We start from the raw sequence: 22349 nt of genomic DNA, 5'->3' as shown, positions 1-22349 counted from the left end.
GCATGCCCCAAATGAATGCCCAATGCCAACACTGTTGTGAAAGCCCCTTACTCAACCCAGGTTAATCACCTCTGCATGCGGCGAGCTGACCTCCCAGGCCACCCGCCCCAAGGCCACAGCCTCTTTGTCCAGCAGAGAACGTCCAGAAGGACGAGGAACTCACCCCCGTCACAGCCAGCACACCATATCCAAGGTGCCATACTCTTCCCCTTTTGCCTTTTTTTTTTTGTAAAGCAAAATATATTTTAAATTTTTGTTCCCACGCACTCAAATTCTAATTCTCTTTCACTCCAGAAACGGCTCAGATATGACACAACAAAATCATTTCAGTCATCTGTGCTCCACGGGGACAGGCTATTAAAGGCATTGTGCTGGGGGGCGGGGGGAGTCCTCATTTTGCTTTTAGAATGTAGGAGCCCTTCATTTAGTGGGATGTTGGCATAAATAATTAAAACCGAACTGCACCTGTTAAAAATCAAGCAGCATTTTCTCATTAGGCACACTTAGTCTTCCAGCATATTTATAATCACAAATTCAGATTTGCAAAAAGCTCCTTACCCAGAATAATGATGCCGGTTCCATTTATTTTGAGACCTGGAGTCTCTGGGGCCTCGGCGGCGCTCTTTGTACTTATTTGCAAGACTGTCTTAATTGCCAAAATTAGTTAACCACCAGGATTTTGACCACCATGCTCACACTTAGATTGTATTTAGACAAATCTTTGCAAGTGCATCAATTATGTGAGTGTTTAGACAGCATGTGGTGGTTCAAGCAATTCCAGGGACCATGATTTTAGTGGCATAACTCTTCCTTTCTAATCGGCATCCCCAATGAAAGCTTTGTCTATTCATTATAAAAAAGAAAGATTTGCTTTTTAAAAAAGGGCCAACCTTCCAATCTCATTGTACCTGGTCTAAGGACTAAACTAAGGACAAAAGGGCAAATCACTCCACTGCCTCCTGGTTCCACCAACAAGTATGAGTCGTGGATGTCAACCAAAGCATTTCTACTTCCAAGCTTCGAAAGTGCTCACCTGCCAGCAGATCTGCCTCAGATCTGTTTCACACATCGACTGTCCCCTACCTGCTCTTAGAAATTGACTCGTAGCTTTCCCCACTCTCCTCTGGCTTTTGACCTCTAGACGTTATTTTCTAAATGTTAAAACAAAAAGGCAAAAACTTTGCAGAAGCAAATACTCCTCTGAAGATGAATAAGTCTGTGTGATGTTTCAGCAAAGGGCTCCAGGGCACTTTTAGGTAGAGGGAAGCTCTACCTAAGGCAGGGATGGAGCGGGCTTCCTGACATCCAAAGAGATGCTGGAACTCACACCAGAGACGGTCCTTCCAGACATCCCTCTGCTGCCACCAAGAAATCCCCTCCTCCCACCTGCCTTGTAAGGACCTGGGGTCCGAGCTAAAGTGTCTTCTATTCTACCCACTGTGCAGCTTCCCCAGATGGGTCCCAGTGATCCCCACGTCCCCTAGCATTCATGTCCTGGGGCAATCTCCTCCCTAGTGACTTGCTTAATAATAGAAAACTGCAAAAGTAATGACGTCCCTTTCATGATTATGTTACAGAAGCCTGTGACTTCTGTGTTGCTCTACTCTCTCTATCTGGCTCCTCTTGTTTGCTCACCCTGGTGGCAGCAGCTGCCATCATCAGCTACCCTAGGGAGAGGCCCATGTGGCAAGGAACTGTGGGTGGCCTCCAGCCAACAGCTCGTGGGGAACTGAGGCCTTTGGTCCTACAGCCTGTGAGGAAGGACGCTCCTTCCCCAGTTCGTCCTTCAGATGAGACCCCAGCCTTAACTGACCCTTGATCACAGTCCCAGGAGAGACCTGGAGAAGAAAGACTCAGCTAAGCCACACCTGGATTCCTGACCCAGTAAACGGTGAAACCATAAATGTTGTTTAAAGCCACCGCATCTCAGAGTAATTTGTTACATAGCAAGAAGTAACTAATATACCCACTTATGTTCCAAATGCAACAATGAATTTCATAATAAGGTTTCCCTACATCCTCTTCATATGTTAATGTCTTAAAGTTCCCCACTTCCATACTAAAAAATTTGGAGATTCTATATCTCTCTTTCTGAGACAACCTTCCTTCCAACTCAGACCAGAATCCTTCCTCGATCTCCTTTATCCTCATTCTCCCAAAGAGCCAACTCCACCTTTCCTTGCACATCCACAGGACAACACACAATCTTGTGACTTCGTCCCTATCATTGTCCCCACGGCCAGCTCTCCTGCTGCCTCCCCTGCTGGACTAGGGGCTGCTCGAGCCTAGGATGGTGCCTGGCACGGAGGGCGCTCGATCGACGTGTGCAGGACGGATGAGCAAAGGCTAGAAGGAGCATCCCAGTGTCTGCAGGGAGACGGCTGTCAATTTCAAACCCCTCAGGGAGTGATGAGGCTAAATTTCATGGCACTGTGTGACGGGCTCTTCAGAATCCTTGAAAAAGGAGGACCAGGGACGGCCGCTGTCATGTCCACGCGCTCTCTCTGACTGAGCAGTGTTTCATGCTCCAGTCTCTAATCCAAGTCCATTCACTATTCATGCGCCCCTGCTCCAACAAGGCAACAGGACTAAGGCTTCTCAAATTCCGCTCCAGTTTTAGTTTTACAAACTATAAAGCATATAGAAAACAGACTCTCAACTTTCGACCTTTCTGTTATTAAACTCTCCTCCCATAAAGAACAATGCAAATGGAGACTGCACTTTAAAATTACATGCAAGTCCAGGGTAATCTTTTTTAAACGTAAAACATTGACATGATCGATTACGATAATTACTGATTTAAAAAAAAAAATTCCTTCTAGTTCCTGCTAACTTTCTAGTGCTTTTAAAGATAAACAGGAATTTAAGAAATAGAATATTTTGAAAGCTTAATTCTACCTTGTAGCCTCCAATGCGATGCTCCTGCTTAAATTCCTTTCCGTTTTTCAGCCACCTCATGGTTGGTGTTGGATTCCCCCCAGCTGGGCAGCGAAACTTGACAGTATTGGCTGCAGGAACAGCATGCAGCCGTTTTTCCATCTTTTCTGTGTTTGTCCAGTACGGTGCTCCTGTTTTGGAAAACAACGTTAAAATGTGGATAGACAGATAGCTTCATCTCCATGAGTAAACTACAATTAGGTAAGATCTTTTTACTTTGTATGTAAAAGATCTGATACTTTTTAAATCTTTGGGTAATATTCACATTTGGAAAATAGTTTCAGAAGTTTAATCCAGCTGGCCTAGCCGAGGGTCCCAGAGAGGGACTGCTTATTGGTTTATGTCTATTAACAGGAAAAAGCATTTGAGGCCCGTCCTCTCTCTTGTTCTTGGTGCCAGAAAATAATTCCGTGCTGAACCGTGTTTTAAAATGCTTCTTTATACACCAATTAACCACACATACAATAATAACAGCCGAGCCCTCCCAAAGTACATCATTTTAGATCACAACACCTATTAAAGGATCACATACCCACACTAGTAACAACAAGTCGTCCCTCAAAAGCCTCGCCAACTTATGCACGGGAGCTTTAAAAGGCACTCAATGGTTTAAATTATTCTATTATGACAAAATAATCCAGGGAGGTATCATTAATTTCCCAGCATTTTATGTGACAAATAAAAAAACCAATATATTTTAATTTTTTAAATTAAAAAAAAACCTTCTTTTTTCTCTTCAGTGGAGCTTATGAACACCATTATCCTACCACCATCCCTAAGTAGCTAACTTGATAGGAGGCCATCAACTAAATGTCATATAAAGTCGTGCCCTGTAAATGGACCTTGAAGTCATAAATACAAGGGAATTTTTTTTAACTCAAGAAAACAGGTAAGGTTTTAAATCGCCAAGTACATTTTATCTAAATAAGAGCCACAGCATCGGTCCAGAATCCCGCTGCAAATTTTTCACACCTGCTGATATGGGTGATGACCACGACTGCCCGACTGCTTCTATGTGCTAAGCACTGCTTGAACACTCTTAACATGCCCAGCACATGAATCCTCACAACCACCCAGTGAGAAAGGCACTACCGTAATCCCCGTTTACAGGTAGGGAAACCAAGGCACAAAGAAGTTAATTAATCTGCCAAAAGGCACGAAGCTCAGAAGAAGCGCAGCCGGGATCTGAACCAAATCTGTCTCATGCCAGAGCCCACTGTCTTCAACCCTACTCTCCACCGTTAGGAAGAGCCAGCTTCTCCAGGGCTTGGGATCCGGAACCCAGACCTTGGATCACTCTGATGTCTAAGTCTAGAGTTGGGGCAGCCCACCTGGGCCAAAGGCACACTTCTTCCTTCACTACTGTCCAGAACGTCCACTGGAGTCTTGTACCTCAAGTTAATTTCCCACATGTATGCCTCTGTCTTTGCAACCTGGTAATCAAATTCCCTGTATTCCCCTAAAGCATCCGTCAACAGGGCTTTGAACATTCTAGAAGACAGAATCATAACTGTACTTATTTCTCATAAGGGTTAGACTGAGCAACAGCTCACACACCACAAACCAGAGGCAAAATGGTCCTGGGCAGGGACTTTGTCTCTGATGCACATTTGGAAGTCTCCTCTCTTCTGTGGGTGGCACAGCATGCCCCTGGTGGGGTAACCATCCCCTTCTCTTAGCAGCCAGACTCTGGTACCATTAGGAATTGGCATCATTGCATCCAAAACCCCTACCCCAATTCACCTTATGCTTTCTCTCGAAACCTGCTATAAAAGGTGGAGCTGAGATTTTCTTACTTATAAGGCACGCTGTATCTTCCTTGTCCCTGTGCGTATCTAAGTGCCAAGGAATTTAGGTAGCATCTACGTGATGCCAAAACAGTGCAAAGAGACACAAAACTTGGTAGTCATGTACACCAGAGAGAGAGAAAGTAGGCAGGGAGGGCCAGAGGACAAGGCGCTGCATTCTTTTCTTTGCATCTAGCTGCATTTGCAATGAGCAGGCGGCTTGGGTAGCCATTTGGCTCTGGGTGTCGCATGGCCATAAACACACCTAGTCTTTTGGGGGTTCACCAGGGGGTACTTGATTCCTATTTATCACAAGACTTCCAGGGCCTGGCACATACTGAAACAATTTCAATAATCTTACATTTTAAAAGCTTCTACTTAGAAAAATCCATCCACAGCCACAGCCACTAAAAAGAAACCATTGAGAGCACAAAACAAATAATGAGCTTTGTCGTTACACAAAGACTTTTACAAATCTGACCTAAATGAAAAGCATACCTCATGCTGTCAGGTGTCTGCACTCATGTCATTTGTTTAAGTAAACACAATAGCCTATTCATATGAATTAGCTAAATATTAATGCAATAACTTTTTCAGATAGCCTCAATTACACTGAGCTGATCTTTTGGAATGCCTTTTCTTTTCTACATAAAAGAAATCCACAGATATGTGCTTACATACCATTAGGCATGATTTTTATGTTCCCTAAAATGTCAAGAAGTGGGATTTAGCTTAAGGAACCAGGAATGTTGTTCTTTCCCACTTAGCCATTGGTAAGGCTGCAACAACACAGAGATGCCCCAGACCCCACGTGCCTGGACAGCCCTGACCTGTGGCAACAGCGCACTGGCCACCGGCGCCTTTGTCTTGGTGCCTTGGGAATGATTTAAGGACTAGGGTGAAAGAATTTTGCTGGAATTTCTGGCAGGTAGCCACTTTCCAGGGATGAAGTTCCAATCATCAAAATTACACATATAAAATCTGCCCTTGCAAAACAGATACACAATCATGCAACAGGGTATGGGCACAACACTTCTCATCAACGCCCCAGAGATCCAGGTGGGCAGGGCACCCATACGATTCATCAACAACCCTCCGCCAGGCTCCCGCCTGTGTGCGCAGCCCCAACTCTGCCGAGCGCTAACACAGGCAGGACAGTCTCCCTTTGAGATGTCCAGCTCATGAATGTTTTTAATGAACTTGGTACTGGAGGGGAGGGACTATTTTGTTATTTTACAATGGCTCATCCTGAAATAAACTAGCTTTATGTGAAGTTTGAAGAAACTGGAAGATCTAGAAAAATAATAACACTCTAAGAAGAGCCCTACTGTTTCCTTCATCAGCAGCCTCATGTCCTCTGTCTTTCCTGCCATATTTTTGTCCTCTACACACACAGAAACGCCACAGCCTCCAAAGAACTACAATGCCGCAGGAGAGAAACGCAGTCCAGGTACTTGGACAAGCTCCTTCACACCTAAGGACACCTCCTTTACTCCAAGGCTCAGGAACAGCTTTAACAACTTTCACTGGGAGAAGGAACTGGTTTAACAAACTAAAGATACACAAAAGCAGAGATGACCCCTGCTCAGAGTAGATGCTTAAGACAGCTGTTTACTCAAAATCTTATTTCAAATGAATCTGCGAGCCAGGAACACATCAGGTTGTTTGAACTTCATATACCTTCCCTGGGGTATATGAAGAGTGGGTTTAAAGTCAATTAATAGAGGGAGAGTTGTGGGATAAACCTCCAACAGCAAAGAAAAATGAATTATACTAAATCACCTGTAAAGCAAACGAGTTGACCTCAATGATAGGCATGGTCCCTTTGGCACTGACATTCATAGATCTTGTGATATAATAGGTAGCAAAAGAACAGTGTTCTCTTAGTCATTAAATACTAATGATGAGCAGATTAAAGGAAGAGTAAGACTCAGCCACAATAAATGAACTAAATTCCATCAAAGGTGTTGCACACCCGCCTACTTACTACCATTTTCTACACTGAAACAGTCACCGCATAGTAGTGACAATATTAAGTAAGCAGAATTTTACTTTAACACAGAAGAAGTTTCTTAAGTCATGGTGAGTTATAGAGAGATTTACAACCCCACAGATACCTCCCTCGAAGTACCCCAGTGCAATCTTTCTTTACCAACCATCCCACGGGGAAGGTCCACCATTCTTTCCTGGGCTGCTTCTTCATTACTGATGTGCTTCCAACATCAGGGTGTCTCAGCACTGAACAACATTCTATTTGGTGTCTGCTGACTGACAAGAGTGGGGTACCCAGAGGGTACAGCTGGAGGTATCTTCAGCCTGTGGAGCAGGCACTCAGCACTTATCAGACGGATGGATGGATGGGGGGCAGTGGACTGATGGATCACTGACTGTCAAAAGCCTTAGCTATATAATGAAGGAGTTGCTTTATATGGTACCTACTGGTTCTAACATTCTTTCCAGGTATCTACATGCTAGGCAGGTATTGATCCTGTCAATAAATGGTAGGATTATAGGGTTTCTGTTGGCCCTGTAATTTAAACTTAATGAGAAACCATAGACTACTGGGCCTGCTCCCACAAAAGCCCTGATGTATCCCAATACTGACACCTAAGGTTTACAATCTACCTTCTCTCTGGAACCAGAAAGAGAGAACACGGCCCAGTGATTTAAAGGAAAAACATGGACTCATGTTACTGGGCTGTACCAAAAGAGACTCCGTGACCATCTGGCCCACAGGCTGATGTTATCAATGTCATCCAGAAAGGTTAAGTGATTTGATCAGGGTCCCACAGCCAGAGGCCAGGCGAAGGCCAGACCCGTCTCCAGCTCCCTGAGCAGAGCTCTTGCAACCACTCCAGCCTGCCCTTTGAACTCTCCCATGGTAATCAAGTCAAAAGTTCAAGATTTATGTGAGTGGTGGATGCTGATGACTGCCAACTGTATTTTTATTGATGCAAAAATTTTTGAAAACACAGCCTGTTTCAGGCCCTAGATTAAGTCTCACAAACTCCCTAAAGCCCCACTAAGGCCTCTGTCTTAAGTCTATAATTAGGGCTTTTAAAAATATCACTAATCAGAACATTTGAATGCTTTGACCCCTGATGGCAGGGGGTAGGCTGTGGGGAGTGGGGATAATGTCTCTGAGACCTCCCCACTGTCCTTGCAGTAGACTGCAATTCATCTGTTTTCATCTGGCATAAACTAAGAGAAAACAAATCTAACAACACATGAAGATGTTAGTGAGGGTATAATTATTATGGGCTATGTCTGTGGTTTTATTTGATAAATCTCATTAAAACAACTACTCACTGGCCACAAGGCATTCAATCAGAAGTACATGTTTTAAAAACTAGGCAAGTTACCCACAAGTGAAAGGACCGAGTCCACTGGCAGACCAGCTCACCCATGGGAATTCCCAGGATCTGCCAGGAAACTCCTCTGGTCATCAGCTATGCTGTGTGTAGGGCAGAGGCTGAGAAAGAAAAGAGATTCAATCCAGCCCTCTGAATAGAACACCAACCGTCACCAGCCTTTGGGATGAGATGCCCAAACCAAATGAGTGATGAGGTTTTACTACAAAGGGAATTTCCAAAAATTTAGGAGGCCTGTGTGCTTTGTTTTTTTGTTCTTTTCAATTCCTAGAAACTTCAGCACAACAAAGAAAGCTGTGGTGACGAACTTAGATACAATCTCTACCAAGTAAAAATCCCAATTAGAACAAAGGTGGCTTCCCATGCTATTATCAACAGGTTAATCAATGAAATGAGTTTGGAATCTCAGGCCAACTACCTTTGTTTTCCTTAATTAGTTCAAAAAAAAAAAAAATAGCCTTTCTCCCTGACATGGAATCTGGGCATTTGCAGGTCTCAACAGGACTGAAACCAAAATAGAAAATCACCTTGTCCCTCTCTTCACTCAGTAGAGAGAACCACTCCAGCAGCAAGAACCCTAACCCTAACACAGCCATCTCACTATCACTTGCCTCTAGTTCGGCAAGGGACCTGAACTTTTTGTCAATCATGATCTGCCCAAGAACTACGTCTCAAGCTCTTCAAAGACATCAATCCTTTAAAGACAAGTTGGAGATGATAAAAATCCCTTGGACAAAAGGAGCATACCTCTCTACCTGTTTGCCGCCAGATAACCCATTAAGATACCTAGTACCTAGGGAAGGCAAGGACTAGTTAAGTTATATTTTCCTATACGAAAGGATAGATTCCAATCCTTTTAAAACCCTCAACCTGGATGCATTGCAAAAATTAGCACTTGAAATTGCAACTTTCTGTCCAGAGAGAAACGTGCTGCCCTGATGGGCCGACGCGGCAGCATTGCTTCCTGGCAGCCGGGCTTGCGATGACGTCACAGGATTGTTCCGCTTGGGAAATATTTGGCTGGTAAGGTGTGAGGTCATCAGCTAGTCAGCTGCTAAAGTATGACTGGAGAGTGCCCTGCACATCTGTGACGGAAGAACTCGACTTAAACAGGAGGGGAAAATCAGATCAATCAAATCGGCCCACGGCTGGGTTTTGAAATGCATGTGCAACAGGACGTTAATAGATGCTGCATTTTAAAAAGGGTCTTATGGTCAATAAATTTGGAAAATTCTGGAAAAGGGCAAAATTAAACAGATGTTTTACTACAGAACTTTTCAGAACTTGTACTATGCTGATGGACACTGTAAGTCTCCAAGAGAGAGTCAAAATATTTTCCAAATTTATTTCAAAATACAACTCAATTTTTGCAGAACATTATTCTGCACCAAGGTTCCAAGCAACATTCTTTGGGAAACACCAGCTTATTTTCTTAATGTACAGACCAGGCCTGACCATTGCTCTATTTTTAATGAGATCCATAAAAGATACATGTAAGGACTGTTATTTCATAAAATATTCACCCAACATGGTTCTTGCCCTCAAGAAGCGAACAGTCTACTGGAAAAGGCAGTCTGAAATTCTACATTGCATTGCACATGGTGCAATAAAATAGAACATGTGAATGGTCCAAAATGAGCCACTCAATCTGCCTGTGAGAGCAAGGAACGCCTCCACAGAGAAGCCGGCTGCTGAGATGGACCTAGATGATGGGTTAAGAGCTAAGAGCAACCTGAATATGGCAGAACATTCCTATAAAACTCAAACAAGACCTTGATGTTACTGGATACCAGTTTCATGGCCAAAATTCAACAATCCTGCCTTCCCAACTGTTATTTTTGCCACTATATTCGGCTAGCATGCTTTCTATACTCTGTACAGAACCCAAAAAGAACTCTGCCAGGCAGATGGGCTGGCCTTCTTAGAGTTCACCACAAAAATTAAATAAACAATATATAGCATTCTAGCAGAGGGAATAACATGCAATGTATTTTTCAAGCCAGAAGATACAGAAATATGCGATGTCTCAATCCAAAAGGAAAAAAAAAAAACTTCAGAAAAACCCAAAAATGTCACTGCCAACACAGGGTCACTGGAGCATCATTTGTTAATGTTACTAAAGAGGAAAATTCAAACACACCCCAGTGGCATTTCAGACAATCAGAAGGCACCAGTGGAATCAATCTGGACATGTGGGTGTTTTCCAGGTGGCTGAAAATGCAAAGAATTCGGTGCTTCTGCAATTTTCCCTATTAATCGGGTCAGGCATTTGACACTTGAGGTGGCAAAAAATTGTTTTAATGGCAACATCCCCTTGCCTGCCTTGCCAATTACCCTGGCCGTGGCATTCCTCTGTCCACACAGGCCACAGCTGCTTAATCTCAGCCGCCCCAGGCTGCACCTGTGAGTCAGGCCGGCCTAATCACACTAACAGATGGCAGGGGCCAAGTAGCCAGCTAAGAACTGCTATCACTTTAAATAGCATCTAACGTTTCACAGGCACCAAAGAGAGGCACCTCCCGACAGCAGTATCTCCCTGGTACAGCTAACACCAGCCCTTAATCACGGCAGAGCACCCATTTCGGGGGCAGAGTTGGTGTCATTCGAGAGCTAATTACCAAAAGAATCCTGCCTGCAAGGTGAAGGCATGGCAAGTGCACTGGGCTGGCATTCGTCACACAGAGCACTCTTCTGCCCGGCCCTTCTGCACGGGCTCCGGGCAGTCAGGACTAGGGTCACAAGGAAAGGCCAGAGATCCACAGCAGGTAATCCTGCCGAACCACTCGGCCTGGGTCTTGTGTGACCTATACCTCGCTGTTGCATTTTATTACTTCACGTGGCTTCGTGGTGACCTGTGATTAGGCAGGGTCCTTGACCACCAGGACAACACAGTTCCCAGGCATGCCAACAAAAGCAAGCTGGCGGAATCTGGTGTCTCAGTCAACAGCAATGGCACTGACACGCAGGTATCGCTTTAAAGCTATAAACAACCGTCTCTGTATGCCCACGCCACCCCCTTCACCACCCTGGAATGCCCCGCGTGCGACAGGCCTGCGACTGAATCACAGCTCTGCCTTTCGCTCACTGAGTCACGATTTTCCCATTAATAAAACAAGAATAAATACTCTCTCCGCCTTATCGGGTTATGGGTGGCATTAACGGAGCCAACAGCCAGCACAGAGTTGCCCAAAGCAAGCCCTCAGCTTCACGCCACAAGAACCACAGAAGTGAGCAACGCGCTCTGCCGTATCAGTGCTTTTAGTAAACAATAGTAACAACCTCCTTACCAGGCTGATACAAATCATCACAGGAGACGCTTTCACTGACCTTCTTACCCACTGCTTTGTGAACAAGACCGCTGGTGGTAAACTCCCATTCAAGGCAGATCTCCACGTGCCAATCCCTAAGCCAGGGGCTCTCACAGTTTAGTGTCAATCAGAGTCACACTAATGCAGTGGGTCTGAGGAGGGGCCTGAGAATTTTCGTTTTTAACAAGTTCCCGGACGATGCCAATACTGCCAGTCCAGGGACTTCACTTTGAGAACCACTGCCCTAAGCTTCCTCTTGCCAACAAGTAAAAAATGCATAGATCAAAATATTTCCCTTTTTGCCCAAGCTGTTTAGAGACTCAGGGACAAAACCAAACCTTCACTTACCTAACACATTTATCCCAGGTGCCTAACAATATCTGTTTTCTCTTCTTCCTTTAAAAATCTCTGGGCTAAAAGTCTTTTCAACAAACAGCGCTGCAACAACTGGACACCCATTCACAAAATATGAATCTAGACACAGACCTTGTACCCCTCACAAAAATTAACTGAAAACAGATCATAGACCTAAGTGTAAAACACAAACCTATAAAACTCCTAGGAGATAACACAGGAGAAAATCTAGATGACCGTGGGTTTGAGGATGACTTTAGGTATAATCTATGAAAGAAAGAATTGATAAGCTGGACTTCACAAAAATTAAAAATTTCTGCTCAGGGAGAGACACTGTCAACAAATGTAAGACAAGCCATAGAATGGGAGAAAATATTTGCAAAAGACTTATGTGATAAAGGGCTATGATCCAAAATATACAAAGAACTCTTAAAACTCAACAACAAGAAAACAAACAACGCAATTAAAAAAACAGGCCAAAGCCCTTAGCACACATCTCACCAAAGAAGATATACAGATGGCAATTAATCATATAAAAAGATGCTTCACACTGTATTTCATCAGGGAAATGCAAATCAAAACAATGACATAATACTATATACCTAATAGAACCGCCAAAATTCAGAACACTGACATCAAATGCTAGCTAGGATGTGGATAACAGGCATCCTCATCCATTGCTGGTAGGACTGCAAAATGGTACAGCTACTATGGACGGCAGTTTGGTAGTTTCCTACAAATCTAACATACTCTGACCATATAATCTATAGCAATCACGCTCCTTCATATTTACCCAAAGGAGCTGAAAACCACGTCCACACAAAAACCTGCACAGACGTTTGCTGCAGCATTCTTCATAATTGCCAAAAGTTGGAACTAACCAAGATGCCCTTCAGTAGGTGGATGGATAAACAAATTGTGGTGCATCTAAACAATGCAGTATTATTCAGTGCTAAAAACGAATGAGCTACCAAGCCATGAAAAGACATGCAGGCAACTTAAATGCACACTACTAAGTGAAGGAAGGCAATGTGAAAAGGCTATGGACTGTAAGATCATACAGCCTGATGTAAACTGCCATCTCTGGGCGATAATGACCAATTGTAACAAACGTACACTCAGGTGGGGATGTTGACATTGGGAGAGGTCGTGCCTGTGTCGGGACAAGGGTATAAGGGAAATCTCTGTACTTTCCTCTCAATTTTGCTATGACCCTAAAACTGTTCTCTTTAAAGTCTTTTTTCTTAAAAAAAGCTCTGGGCCTATTTTATTAACTAATTGTCTTATTATTTAGGCCTTGTTTAAATTTACTAAATTTTCTAAAATCCTTTTGAGAAAATGTAGCAAACACCACATAAGCAAAGAATCCCAAGGGCCAATGTACAATCGCTTTAGGAACATTCCAGCCATGTCACTGGCAAATGCAACTAATGCTATATTTTATTTTCTTTATTGAACAAACACAAGCACTCACTCTTCTGAGCACTGTACAAATAGTAACTCATTTAATCCTCATAACAACCCCATGAGATTTATTATTATTATTCTTAATTTTTCCCATTTTACAGGTGAAGAAACAGGGTGCAGGAATTAAATGAACAACTCCGAAGTAGAGGAGCAGGATTCGAACCCAGGCCGCCTCATCCCGGAGCCCACACCATGTTCCTTCTCACCAAGACGGTGGCCTCTCAGGTGTCAGTGCTCGGGGTTAACTGTCTCCGGTAAGCAAACCCTCAGCTCCTTTTCCATCAAGGCCTCTGAGGTGAGGCACACTCCTTTCCCTCCTCTCAGCGTGACACACACGTTTTAGAAAGCCCAGGTTTCTCAACCTCAGCACGACCGGCATTTCGGACCAGATAATTCTTTGTGACAGGAGCCATGCTGTGCATTGTAAGATGTTCACCAGCAGCAACCCTGGCCTCTGCCCATTAGATGCCACTAGCACCCCCCACCCCTGTTGTGACAACCAAACATTGCCCAATGTCCCCAGAGAGCAGAGAAGGGGGCAGTCACCCCCAGGCAGGAATCCTAGGTTGAGCCAAGCACGGATCAATGGTTACAAAGAAAACCAAGATGTTACGTGAGTCTATTTTTACATCTCAGAACAGTGAGAAGCCAAAGGGAAACGGAAAACCAAGGAAAGTAGTAACTGCTCTGAAGAGCAAGAGGCCACTGACACGAGAAGAAAAAGGACAAACGGTAGAGAAAGTGTGTAGCAACACTGGTTTATTTGAGGGCTGAAAGTCAGGAGAGTAGACACAGCAGGGAAAGGCAAGGGCCGCGGAGACAGCACCGTGCTGAAGAGTCGACAAGACAGGTGACAGGCAGGACTTCCCTCCGTGCTCCTCTCGCAGGGACCGTCGGAGCCGGGCGGTTACTTACTCTTGTTGTTACTGTTCTCACTGACAAAATCCTCAGGGCCATCTGTGTCGTCCTCGTCATCTCCGGATGAGATGGCATCTGCATTCAAAAGAACATATCCATGGATGTGTTTTTGCAAAGCAAAAGGCTGCAATTATCTACAGCTTAGACCTTGTCTGTAGCGAATTCAACAACCCACGAACCTACACGAAAAGTCTGGGACCATGTTTAGTTAAGACGGTTTCAATGGCTTAAATTTTCTCTCCATGATGACAGTCGGTCAATGTTATGATTCTCAACGTTTTCTGCTTTCACATTATTTAAACATGCCATAAAATTGGATATACTGGAACTGGGCTTTAAGCTTCAAACAGTGTCCAAGCCTCTGACAAATTTACCAATTGTAATATCCAAAGACTTTTTTTTTCAACATAACCTTTCAGGATTCAGGGTCCCCTTTGAGAAAGGAATTCAGTCCCTAACAAAACTTAGCCCCTGTGTGGCCCTTCTGATTGTCAACTCACATTCTGAAAGTAGGACTTTAACTCAGCCACAAAGAGGACCTGTCCAGTCCCACTCACTGCATGGAAGGAAAATCAAGGAGAGAAACTCAAATTTTAATAAAAGAATCAGAAATCTTCAGTATTCAAATTTCAATCCTGTGTTCTAAATGCCAAGGGTGTTAGTGGTATGGAGAGGGGAAAAAGGTATGTTTTTCCTTATGTAAAAGCATGCCTTCTTAAAAAGAAAAATGTTGCTTTGTGCACGAGAATTCTGTCATTCTTAATGACCAGCCTCTCTGGTGCACCAGGTCCCATGGAAAAATCTCAGAAACGGATCCGTAACAAATGGTGAAGCTGTGTGCCTAGCATCCAATTAGCAGGAATCACTATGATTTCACTTGGCCAAAAAAATTCTAACCAGAGAACGGCTACAGAGAAGAGAGGGCGTAGTGCTCGCAGGCCAACTCACCTGTGACATTCACCATGAAGTACCAAGTGTCACTGTCTACAGTCCTAGCGGCAGTACAAGCATAGAGGCCGGAGTCTCTAGGCGTGGCGCCTTTTATCTGCAAGTATTCCCCAATAAGCACTGTCCTATTGTTGGGCCCCACGTGTACCCCATCCTTAGTCCAACTGATCATGGTGGCATCTTTCAACAGGCAGCGCAACTCTAGCGACTCCCCTGGTGCGGCCACGTAAACTTCTGGTTGAGAGATTTGGTATTTGGTTGGTGGCTCTGCAGAAAGGTGGGAGAGAAGGCGGAGACAGATGGGAAGGAGGGAAAGGAGAGAACGTCCAACAAAGGTCAGTGGAGGCCTGTTGATTCCCAGGAAAAGCTGTTCATGCTTTGCAAATGGCCCCAGCAGGCGTCCATCTCTCCCTGGATGCCGGGAAGCCAGGAAGCAGCCCCCACTCATGGACTAGACTGGGCATCTGACACAGCAACCAGAGGAAGCACCCAGCCAAGCTGTCCTGCCTTGGTTTCCAGGTACCGCAGGGCTTGAAAAACAAACCAAACCCCAGCGTGAAAGGATATTTCACAAGAAAATGTTTCAGTCAACTGCTGGTCCAAAGCCTGCTTGCACCGTAACACCTGGGAAAGTCTATCACTCTGGCACATTTTATTTGTGAGAACACTGAGTTTTACAAACGCGTGTATTCAACGTGACTATGTGTAACACATACACACACACACACACACACACACACTCTTAATTATTTATTTGTGCGAGACTCAGCCTGTTTTCACAAAGCCAAGCTTCTTCAATCGAAACATCTCTAACTCAAGGGAAACTGATGGATCCCGGCACAAAATGGTTTGCCGCCTGGAATTTTTGTGAGCTCTGAAGTTCAGATCAGTACTTCGCGGGAATCAAGACTTAATTCTGTGCTGGGTAAGCTGGGACATGCTGTTTTTCTCAAAATGATAAAAGCTGGAGGCCTTAATACCAAACACAAAAAGAACAAAATGCCCGGACAGCTGAGAGGAGGTCTCCACTGCGCTCAAACGGATCCTGACTTGAGGCCGCTGGGTGCTGCGTGGCCCTCACCCCACCTCACAAAGCGGATCCCACCCTGCCCCCCAACCCACCACACGCACCTGGGGCTCCACAGCCTCCCAGCCTCCTGTGCCTCTCTCTTCTGTGGGACACTCCTTCCTCCCTCTCGTCCCCATTCAACCCGATCTATCCCTCAAGGCCCAAATCGAGCCATGTCCTCCGTGACAAGGAACGGCCCATCCGTCGCCCGGGCCAGACGTGATCTCTGTCCCTCCACTGCACGTCTGCCCACTTCACCAGCTCGTGGGATATGCCACATTTCTTACAACGTCCCATCTCCTGAGCAGACACCAAGATCCTAGAGGGAAGGTTCGTGTCTCGGGGTGCTCTGTGTTCCCCACCCTAGCCCACCTGGGCCACCCTGGGCGTACATAGGGAAGGTGGCCATGGTGAACGGGACTACAGTCCCCAAATATGCAGGGCAGGATGAGACTCTAGAGGATCCAACCCAGAAAAGGAAACCAGTGGCCTTTTGGAGCAGCCAGAGCTGCTGGCTGGGGTGGCCACGAGGGTCCGTGAAGCAGACTGGCATCCCTACAGCAGAACTGCGAATGGTGCCCGGAAACACACGGCTTCCCAGCACTGGGCAGCATCATGGGGCAGCCGTCCTGCCTCGACCCCACACAAGAGGACAACCTCCCACACGAGACTGAAATAAAGTCAATTCGTGTTTCAGTCCCACTGTTAAAGGGGCAGTGAGGGGCACAAGTGTCCAGTCCAAGAAACCCCCTCACCACCACAATCAACAGCCAACGGGGAGGCCCGGGGCTTCCTAAAGGGGCATCCCCAATGCCGGACAAGGCAAGAGAGGCCCAGACGCTAACGGTGCGCGAACCTAAAGAGACAACCACAACAAAAGGCAGAAAAGAGAAGTTAAACTGAACATGGACAAACACACCCCCAACACAAGGGAACCCCCCAAACAGCCTACCCGCTGACGGGCAGGTTTATGTTTCAGAAGTCAGTTTTTCTCACTCAACAGTTATTTACTGAACACCTACTATGGACCAAGCTTTGTTCTGGCCGCTCAGGGAGCAACAGGAGACAACGCAAAGCCCCGGCACGTGTGGAGCTTCCAGTATGGTGGGGGTGACGGACAATAAATAAAAAATCTACAAAAAATAAAGCATGTGCAGTGGTCTCAAGTGTTCGGAAGAAGAATGTTACGCGTTAGCAAGATAACGGACACGCAGAAATGGTGGGTGAGGGCTCGTTCCATAGCAGGGGTGGCAAACGATGGCCCGCAGGCAAACCAGCCCTACTGGAACTCGGCCACGCTCACTCCTTCGCACACCGTCTGGGCCGCTTCTGCGTTACAAGGGCAGAGTTGAGTAGTTGCGACACAGACCCTGTGGCCCGCAAAGCCTAAAATATTTACAGTCCCGCCTTCACAGAAAGTTTTTCAACTCCTGTTGCATGAGATGATCAGAGAAGCTTCTCCAAAGAGCAGCCGTCTGAGCTGAGAAGTGAAGGACAAAGCAAAATTTAAAAGACGCTGTCGGGAACTTAGCCAGAAGGTTCTCAGATCAGCTCTCCCAAGGCTGGTTAAGTCGTACCGTGGCTGAATTGAGTGACTCAGGGAAATACTTCGAACACTGAACGCTGAACAGGAAAAAAGACAGGAAGAGAAATCTGAGAAAGAGAGAAGGGGGTGGTTCAGTCTGGCCCCCAATCTCAGAACGTCTCCCATTCCCAGGGTCCGAGAGTCACTGATTCATTCAACAACCTGGCCCAATCCCTTCACAGCTGAGTAAAACAATGATCAGGTGTCATTGGGGTCCCTTGTCTCCAACAAATAATTATTGAAACAGCACCCACAGCATTAGAATGAATTTGCATTGGATTGAATGGGGTCAGAAAATAATCAATATTTATTATGACCATGTCATGCGATCAGCAAGTCATCAAAAATGCTGTGAAATTTGCTTTGCTCTGAGTCAAAGTTGGTCAAGGATTCCTGAGAAGAGGGCAGAAGCAGCGAAGCTTCCCTCCCTTAAAGGGGAGGCGACTGGGGCCCTCCGCTGTCCTGCCCCCGCAGATAAGGTGAAGTCGTGTCCCTATTCCGTGTGGTGGAATGCTCTAACACTGCATTAGGACAGGAAAAAAAAAAAAAAGATAAGCAAGGCATTTACAACTATGATGCAGAAAAATCTCTCTCCTGACAAAGCTAGAGTAACGACTTATGATTTCTCCCTTTTTAAGGGAAAGTGTTTTCACTAAGAATCTTTTCCTTTGCCTGAAATCAGTAAACCACAAAGTCTTGCTGCAGCCAGGGATGTCTGAGATGCTAGACCAATGTCACCAAAAAGACATCACCACCTGCCATTCTGGAATGAAGAACGTGGGACCGTGAGGACCTACGTCCTCAGGATGGAGGAGATGCTTGGCAAAGGATGCTGTCCTGGAGGAGAGGAGGATGGAGCCCTAAGCTCCTGCACCTCTCTGTCCTGCTTAACCTGTCGGCCTCAGGTTCCCCATCTACTGAAGAGCAAGAATACCCAAATACCAGGCCAACGAGCCAACAACGGCAAACCTGATTCTCCGATAACTGTCACTACCACGGTTATTCCTCAGAGCTGAAAATGCCACTATTTTGAGCACCACAATTTTCACAGGATAATCTGAGAACACTTGGATTTGTATCTCTAAATCAAAAAGATTTTACTCATGGGCTCCTATCTCAACAGACAGGATGACGTACTAAAAATGGTTTTTATTTCCAGTACAACCAAATCGAAACTGTCATCCAGTTTTCCGAGCTTCAGGAAGATTAATAATCTCCCAAAAATACATTAATAAGGCAAAGACACTTACCCAAAAAAGCAAGCCATCCCGATTTCAAAGTCTCAAACCAGTAACGATGGCCTTGGGAATTCTGAAAGCAGGGACTCCTCCCTCCCTCCCCTAAGTGGTCATTTCACAAAAGCCCCATCTTGGGGGTCAGCAGTGTCGTTAGCAAACAATCCAGCAATATTCCAGGTATCCTGGGCTGACTGTAGCACGTGGCAAGGAGAAGGGAGAATGGGTGGATACACACGAAAGAAAGGGAGGAAGTGACTGGGGAGAAATAGTAAAAAAGAAGGACGTAAGATGAGAGAGGCGGGGAAGGCCTGGGGCCGCAGCAGGGGAGGGCCCAAGAACAACCCAGTCACCTCCCTGGTCCCTGCACATGGGCACACATCAAATGCATCTCAGGAGGCCACCTGCTATTTAGGGGTTCTGGCTGCTCTTCGGTGTCTGAATGTTCCAGATGACCTCATCGCCCACTCCTTGCAGATATGTGCGCCCCAAGCCCTCGTCGTCCCTCTGATACCAGTGATGCTGCGCCCACCACGCCCCAATGCGCCTCCCAACACCGATCATCTTCCATAGACGGGGCCACCCCTACTCTACATGCCTGCTCTGTGAACCAGGACCTTTGACACAGGGCAAAGAATTCCCGGGAAACGTACACGATACCTTTTATGGCAATATTAACACTTCCTGGGCTCACTGTGTTCTGGTGCCGTGGCACACTTTTCACCTTTCCCATGCGAATCTGCGTGGCACGCACGGTCCAACGTTTCCCTCCTCTCCTGTCAAGGCAGGACAGGGAGAAGGTTCCAGAAGCTGCTTCACTAAACACCAAATGCTCTTTCAGAGACTTCCACAGACAGAAAATATGTTTCCACATATTTTTCGTAAAATAAATTAAAATTCAAAAAGAAGCAAGCAAGCTGGAACACAGGCACATGCTAGTGTTGGACATTCTTTGTCACTGTTACCTAAAATTACTAAACACACAGGGGATGAGTTTCCTGCCATGGCCACACCACTGTTCACAGCCCTGCTTGCAAGGTTTAGCTGTGTCCGGCTGAATTTTCTCCCAGAAGTTTCCAGCACTTGGGAAGGGCCAGCAGTATGTTATCAGACAGCTTCTTTTCAATAAATTGACTCCTCTGGCAGGAAAAGAATGAAAGAGATAGGTACTTGTGCAGCTAGTCAAGAAATAAACGTTCTGAACAAAAACAGGCATCTGCATATAGCCTGTGTGTCACCTCCTTCCTTCCTGGGAGCGGGTATCTCCTTCCTGGGCCTCCTTCCTTCCCGAAGAAACTGCTCACGCTTCTACTCCTCAGCAGCTAACAGGAATTTAGAACTGAGGGGCCTTCGACTGGGGAGAGGAGGAAACTGAGGCAGGGGCTGCCTGACCCTCCAAGTCCCTCAGCAGATCAAGGCAGAGGTCGTGACCCGTCAGGGCAACATCACACTGACTGTCACTAGCTACAAGCTGCATGAGTTTATCCCTCTGCAAATAAACGAAGAGAAAAAAATCCTCACTGTATGTGAACATGGCCCTAGGCGGGGGGTCAAAAAGGCTGTGACTTCTGTGACTTCACTGGACACGTCCAGCTGAATTCGTCACCACTGTCATCAGGAGGGTTGTCATGAGACAGCTGAAACAGCTCAAGAGGGTTTGGAAACGGTAAGCTATTTCAGGTAACCCTTTGTGTTGCCAAACCAGCCATAGCAGCACTTCAGACTGTCACTTTTTATAATGTTTGCCTATAAACTCCTCCCGTGTGGTTTTTGAAATGGCGCCACGTGCAAACAGAGAACAGATGGGAAACCCAATCTTGCCCTGTCCAATCACTTCGTGGAGGATGGACAACAGATTTAAACTGGTAAGGAAGAAAAAAGCAGTGTGTGCCCCTGGGACAGCTCGCTACGTTGCCCTTCACAAATTCAGCCTTTTCTGGGGTTTCCCCAGGAAGGTGTCTTTTGCAACATCTCGATGATCCTGTTTCAAGCATGCAGCGGGGTCACCCTGGAACACATCCCACTGAGGTTTCTCCCTCCCGCAGAGTCAGAGGTATCCAATCCCTAAACACATTCCCCTGGAAAGAGGAAGAAAGGGAGAAAGAGAGAGACGCCTGAACAGATTCCTCTGGAAGAGAAGGAGGGAGGGGAGGGGAGAGAAGAGGCAGGCTGCCGGGTGTGGGCTGCGGGGCTGAGCCTGTCGCTGCCTCATGGCACAGCTCGTGGCTCCCGTAGGAGCTGGAACAGGAGCACTGAGGACAAGAGCAGAAAAATGGCCTTGGGCTCCTGGTACCCTCCCGGACCTGCTGTCACCTTGGACAGGAGGAATAAATGTCACAGCTGTGGGACTGCCAAATATCTGGATGGAAGAAACACATGGAGACATGCTACAAGTGTCACTGCAGAGTCACAGCACATGAAGCACGTGGTGAGTAAGTGACCACTGGACCTCCCTGTCCTGGGTAGCCCCTTTAAGATGTCCTGTAGTGGCCACCCAGGTGGTCCTGGGAAGAAGTTTTAACTGGCTGATACCCAGTTCTCTGTCCATAGGAAAAGAGAGGGAGTGTGCAGAGACAGACAGACAGACATCTGTCAGGTGTAGCACAGCCTTTTAGTAACCCACGATGTTCTGCAAGACGGGTTTGGAAGCGCTCGGCCTCCACTTTTCTACAGCACAGTCTGAGTCTCGCTGGCATCAGAACTTACCGGCAGGATGCCATGAAGGCAGTGGGGGCCCCAGGATGAAGTCAGACAAGATTACATTGGTGTGCCCAAACATGAGGGCTCTGTGCACACAGACGCCGAAGGCAGCCCCGGCAGAGCTGGCGGCTTCAGCTCAGACACCCGCAGAGATCCCCCTTACAAGAGCGGACTTGCAGGAAGACAAAATTCCTCACATCAAACAGAGCCCTTATAAGGCATAGGTACTACTTGTTCTTTAAGGGGGCGTGGAGGAGACAAAAACTCTAAACAATATAAATTTCTCTACCTCAAGAAATACTGCCACCATAAAGACGAGGCACAAAAATAAGTCAAAGCAAGGAAAAACAGAGCCGTAAGCAGTCTGAAAGGCTGCAGTTTGCCCTCCCCACCAGTTGTCAGAGTATGCAGGGGACGTAAACCTCTTCCCGTCCGTATCACGGGTGCCAGGAACAACCACTAACAAGCTACCTCTGCTGCGACAGCCTGACTGTTCTAGAAACTTCAGACAGGCTCCCATTCCTCATGATCAGATGGGATAATGGCTAATGTTTCCAATATGGTAACCATTCACAAGTATCTATTTAGGCACAGCCCTCATACAACTTAGATCTGTCTTTGGAAGACATGGTGAACAGCTCTCCGTGTCGGAAAAGAATTACATGGTTGC

General features: G+C 46.1%; 1 protein-coding gene across 1 annotated transcript in view; it reads right to left on the bottom strand.

Moving 5' to 3' along the window:
- Nucleotides 1–22349, bottom strand: part of FGFR2 (fibroblast growth factor receptor 2) — a 101332-nt gene that overhangs the window by 59715 nt on the left and 19268 nt on the right. Inside the window, exons 3-5 of the mRNA XM_012642382.1 lie at nt 15091–15357; nt 14140–14217; nt 2899–3068 (exon numbers count right to left, since the gene is read on the bottom strand). Coding sequence (XP_012497836.1) covers nt 2899–3068; nt 14140–14217; nt 15091–15357 — 515 coding nt within the window. The remainder of the gene's footprint in view (nt 1–2898; nt 3069–14139; nt 14218–15090; nt 15358–22349) is intronic.

This window comes from Propithecus coquereli, unplaced genomic scaffold (assembly GCF_000956105.1).
Source record: "Propithecus coquereli isolate 6110/MARCELLA unplaced genomic scaffold, Pcoq_1.0 Scaffold179, whole genome shotgun sequence".
Classification (NCBI taxonomy): domain Eukaryota; kingdom Metazoa; phylum Chordata; class Mammalia; order Primates; family Indriidae; genus Propithecus; species Propithecus coquereli.
The sequence above is the reverse complement of the archived record's forward strand: the minus strand, read 5'-3'. Positions and strand labels throughout refer to the sequence as shown.